Source organism: Pinus tabuliformis, chromosome 2_2 (assembly GCF_031772625.1).
Source record: "Pinus tabuliformis cultivar Carrire ecotype Pingquan chromosome 2_2, CPIR1, whole genome shotgun sequence".
Taxonomy (NCBI): Eukaryota; Viridiplantae; Streptophyta; class Pinopsida; order Pinales; family Pinaceae; genus Pinus; species Pinus tabuliformis.
The window spans coordinates 929431968-929435622 of NC_142300.1; the positions used below are offsets into that span (position 1 = coordinate 929431968).

At 39.9% G+C, this 3655-nt stretch overlaps 1 protein-coding gene across 1 annotated transcript; it reads left to right on the plus strand.

Annotated features, from left to right (window-relative positions):
* Window positions 1-2080: 2080 nt before the first annotated feature.
* Window positions 2081-3124, plus strand: LOC149196171 (uncharacterized). The gene has a single exon (XM_089408202.1). The coding sequence runs from the start codon at window positions 2081-2083 to the stop codon at window positions 3122-3124; it is 1044 nt and encodes a 347-aa protein (XP_089264328.1).
* The last annotated feature ends 531 nt before the right edge of the window (window positions 3125-3655 follow it).

A 3655-nucleotide genomic window follows, 5' to 3' on the forward strand; every position in this document is an offset into this window, starting at 1 on the left:
TGAATTTGACAAATGTGAAGGAGAGCCGACAGTCTACATCAAGGAAAAGGATGGTAAAATTTTAATTGTTGTCTTATATGTAGATGATGTTATTTTCACTGGAAATGATATTTATCTTATTGAGAATTTTAAATCAGTCATGAAGGATGAATTTGAAATGACTGACATGGGTTTGTTGAGATACTTCTCAGGCATAGAAGTAGATCAAAATGAAAAAGGAATTTTTATATCTCAAGCAAGATATGTAAATCAAGTTTTGGGCAGATTTAAGATGGAAGAATGCAAGGCAGCAATCACTCCCACAGTGATGGGATTAAAACTCAGCAGAGAGGACAACAGCAAGGATTTTGATCCTAGTTTGTACAAAAGTATTGTGGGCAGCCTTATGTATTTAACAGCAACTAGGCCTGACATAATGTTTGCTGTTAGTTTAATTTCCAGATTCATGGAGAGGCCAAAGGAAGCACATTGGCAGGCAGCAAAAAGAATTCTGAGGTATGTCAAAGGTACCAAAAGGTTTGGAATTTTATATACTACCTCAGAACATTCAAATTTAGTTGGATACACTGATAGTGATTGGGCTGGAAGTGTAGATGATCGGAAAAGCACTTCCGGTTATGTTTTTCATATGGGTTCAGGAGCCATTTCATGGGCTTCCAAGAAACAGCCAATTGTGGCATTGTCTACAGCAGAAGCAGAGTACGTGGCAGCTACAGCAGCAGCATGTCAAGTAGTTTGGATGAGAAGGATGTTAAGGAGCTTAGGCCAAGAGCAGGTAAAAGGAACTGTGATTTATTGTGACAACAGTTCTGCTATTGCATTATCCAAAAATTCTGTGTTTCATAAGAGAACGAAACACATTGACACAAGGTTTCATTATATCAGAGAGTTGGTAAATAATGGAGAAATTGTCCTAGTACATTGCAAAACTCAGGAGCAGGTTGCAGACATTCTAACCAAGCCTTTGGGACAGAAAAGTTTTGAATTTTTGAGGAAATGTCTGGGTATGACTTATAACCCAGCAGTTGAAACTAAAGGGGAGTGTTGAAATATTATTTTCAACTGCAGGGCTTGTCCTTTGCCATACTCCTGTACTGATGAATCAACAGCCATACCTTTACATTGATGAAACTGCCATTAAACAGCCGCAACTCCAGTCTTTTCCTGAATTAGCCATTACACAGCAATTTATTACGGAATGGTGGTCACTCACGGAATGATGGTAATTTATTGCTGTAGTCGGTAAATGTAGGTAGGATTTTAATTTTATTTTATTTTAATTCACAGGTATAGTTTTGCTTTTACGGCAAGTAAAAAGACGTGATGTTCAGTTTTTCTGTTGAATCTGAAAAATAGTATGTAGACACAGCAGTGTGTAAGTTTTTTTTGAGGAACAGAGACAGAGCTCTCTTTGTAATGCACAGCAGTGCAGAAGTTTTTGTTTTTGTATGCAGCAGCATGAATGTATGAATGTATTTACACACAGCAGTGTAAAATGTTTCAAGGAAGAAACAGAGTGTTACAGCAGCGTGTTACAGCAGCGTTCTGAGCTGAAACAGAGTGTTACAGCAACATGTTTTGTAAATGCACAGGAGTGCAGTCACAACAATGCAAAGTGCAGACACAACAGTGAAAAACAGCGTGTTGATTTTTCAGAGGAGACAGAGTATTTTGTTTTCTGTAATGTACAGCAGTGCAGACACAGTAATGTATTTTCTGTTTACAGCATGAAGTTTTTTAAGTCTTGAACTGTCTCTAAAGCAGCCTTGTTGAATCCCTCTGTCAAGAGGAAGGTGTTTTTTTTAAGAACAATCTTTTATGATATTCCTGTAACAGTTAGTTTACTTTTAATAAACGCAAGTTAATCTTTTCCTGTTGCTGTTACACCATAACTCAAAAAAAATACTTGACGTCAAAAATTTACGTTGCTGCAACACCATGAGCAGCGTTGCTGCAACACCAGTTACAGCAACTGAAAAAAAAACTGTGTTGCTGAAACACCGTTTCCAGCAAGTGATTTTCTGGGTTTTCTGTGTTAAAACAGAGTATAAAAACAGAGCATTTTTTTTGTCTGTCTGTTATGGAATTTTATAAATTCCCAACAGATCTTGTCGCGGCAGTCGTATGCGCTGCCAGAAAATCCCAAAGATTGCTCCAGCAGCTTTATAGTTTAGATGTGTCTTCTCCGACGGAGAGCCTGCATGCTCCGGCCATGGATCTATTTAGACCGGACGACGAAATGTCCAATGGAAAGAAAAATGAAAATTTTGAGGTGGATGTTAATCGTCTCCGCGATGTGATAAGTCGAAACACACTGGGTGTAGCTTATGAACCGGGACTTTGCCACGCAGGCCACAAATGTTTTAGGGGTCTCTGGTTACTGCCGTCGTTCATTAACCATTCCTGTTTGCCGAATTCAACACGTCTGCAAGTGGGATGTACAATGTTTATTCACGCGTCCAAGCCTGTCCAGAGAGGAGAAGAGATCACAATTTCCTACTTCGACGCTCTTGTTCCCTTGCCGCAGCGCCAAGCTAACTGCGAGGATTGGGGTTTCGAATGCAAGTGCGAGAGATGCGGATTGGAGAAATCTCTGCGGCCACTCCTGGAGCCCATAACCAGAGAATTCGGAAAATTGCTTGGCAAAGCAATGGAGGAAATCAATGCTGCAAGGTGTCTTCAATTGCAGCCTTTCGATACTGATCGTCCCGCATTCGCACAATTTGCAAAGTTTTTTGTACGGGTGGAAGAGATTATTAGGAATTCCCCCGAGGTGAAAACGGAAGAAGAAAAGAAGTGGGTTCGCGCCTCTTTTGTTTCTGCCTATTTTGCAGGGACGCAGTCTAACGTGTTCTTCTCCACAACGTTGGAGGATTGCGTTCCTTCTGGAAAGGAAATCGTGGAAACCATTCAAAGCACAGTGCCGGGGGACATTCGAACTCTGATCATGGTAGCCAAGCATTTGAAAGAAGCTAAGCATTGGATGAGGGGTGGAAATGAAGCATCTATTACAAGAACTGTATCAGAACAAGCGAGGGAGGCATGCATCCGAGTGTTTGGCAGACATTGTGAACATGTTTTCGAGGAACTTGTCTTTCAATATTCAAACCACCCGATGTTTTAGTAATGGTGCAACTGACATTGCCATGATCTGATAATATTCAATGTGGAAGACATAGGGCAGGGTGCCATTTTGGAAGGTTATTTTTTTGGAGTTGTTTGAAATAGTTCGTTAGATGTTGTTATGCTATCTAGTAAGACGTAGGTCAGCATGCCATTTTGGAGGGTTAATTTGTTTGTTAGATGGTGTTATGTTGTGCTGGCAGGAGATTAAGATAATGTTCGAATCCAAACTAGGAGTGTTTAGCTGTCCTCCATTGCTTTGCTGGATGGGGTTGTTTTGATATGAATCTTGAAGTTTAATGTCTCAAACAGTGTCCTCTAAGATAAAATTTGTGTTCATCTTCATTTTGAGAAATATACAAGGCACTAGTACTGATATTTCCAACTATTAGTGTGGCCTTCTGTTTTGACTTCGCCCCTAATTGGAGTATGTTTTGCGTTTTTCGCTCATATTTGAATTTTGGAGTATGTTTTGTGTTTTTCTTTCATGGCATGACTTCTATCATCACTGAATTTCTCAAGGCCGGATTTA

Bases quoted from the DNA above. Each gene is read 5' to 3' on its own strand.
- LOC149196171 (XM_089408202.1), top strand. From the start codon at position 2,081: ATGGAATTTTATAAATTCCCAACAGATCTTGTCGCGGCAGTCGTATGC.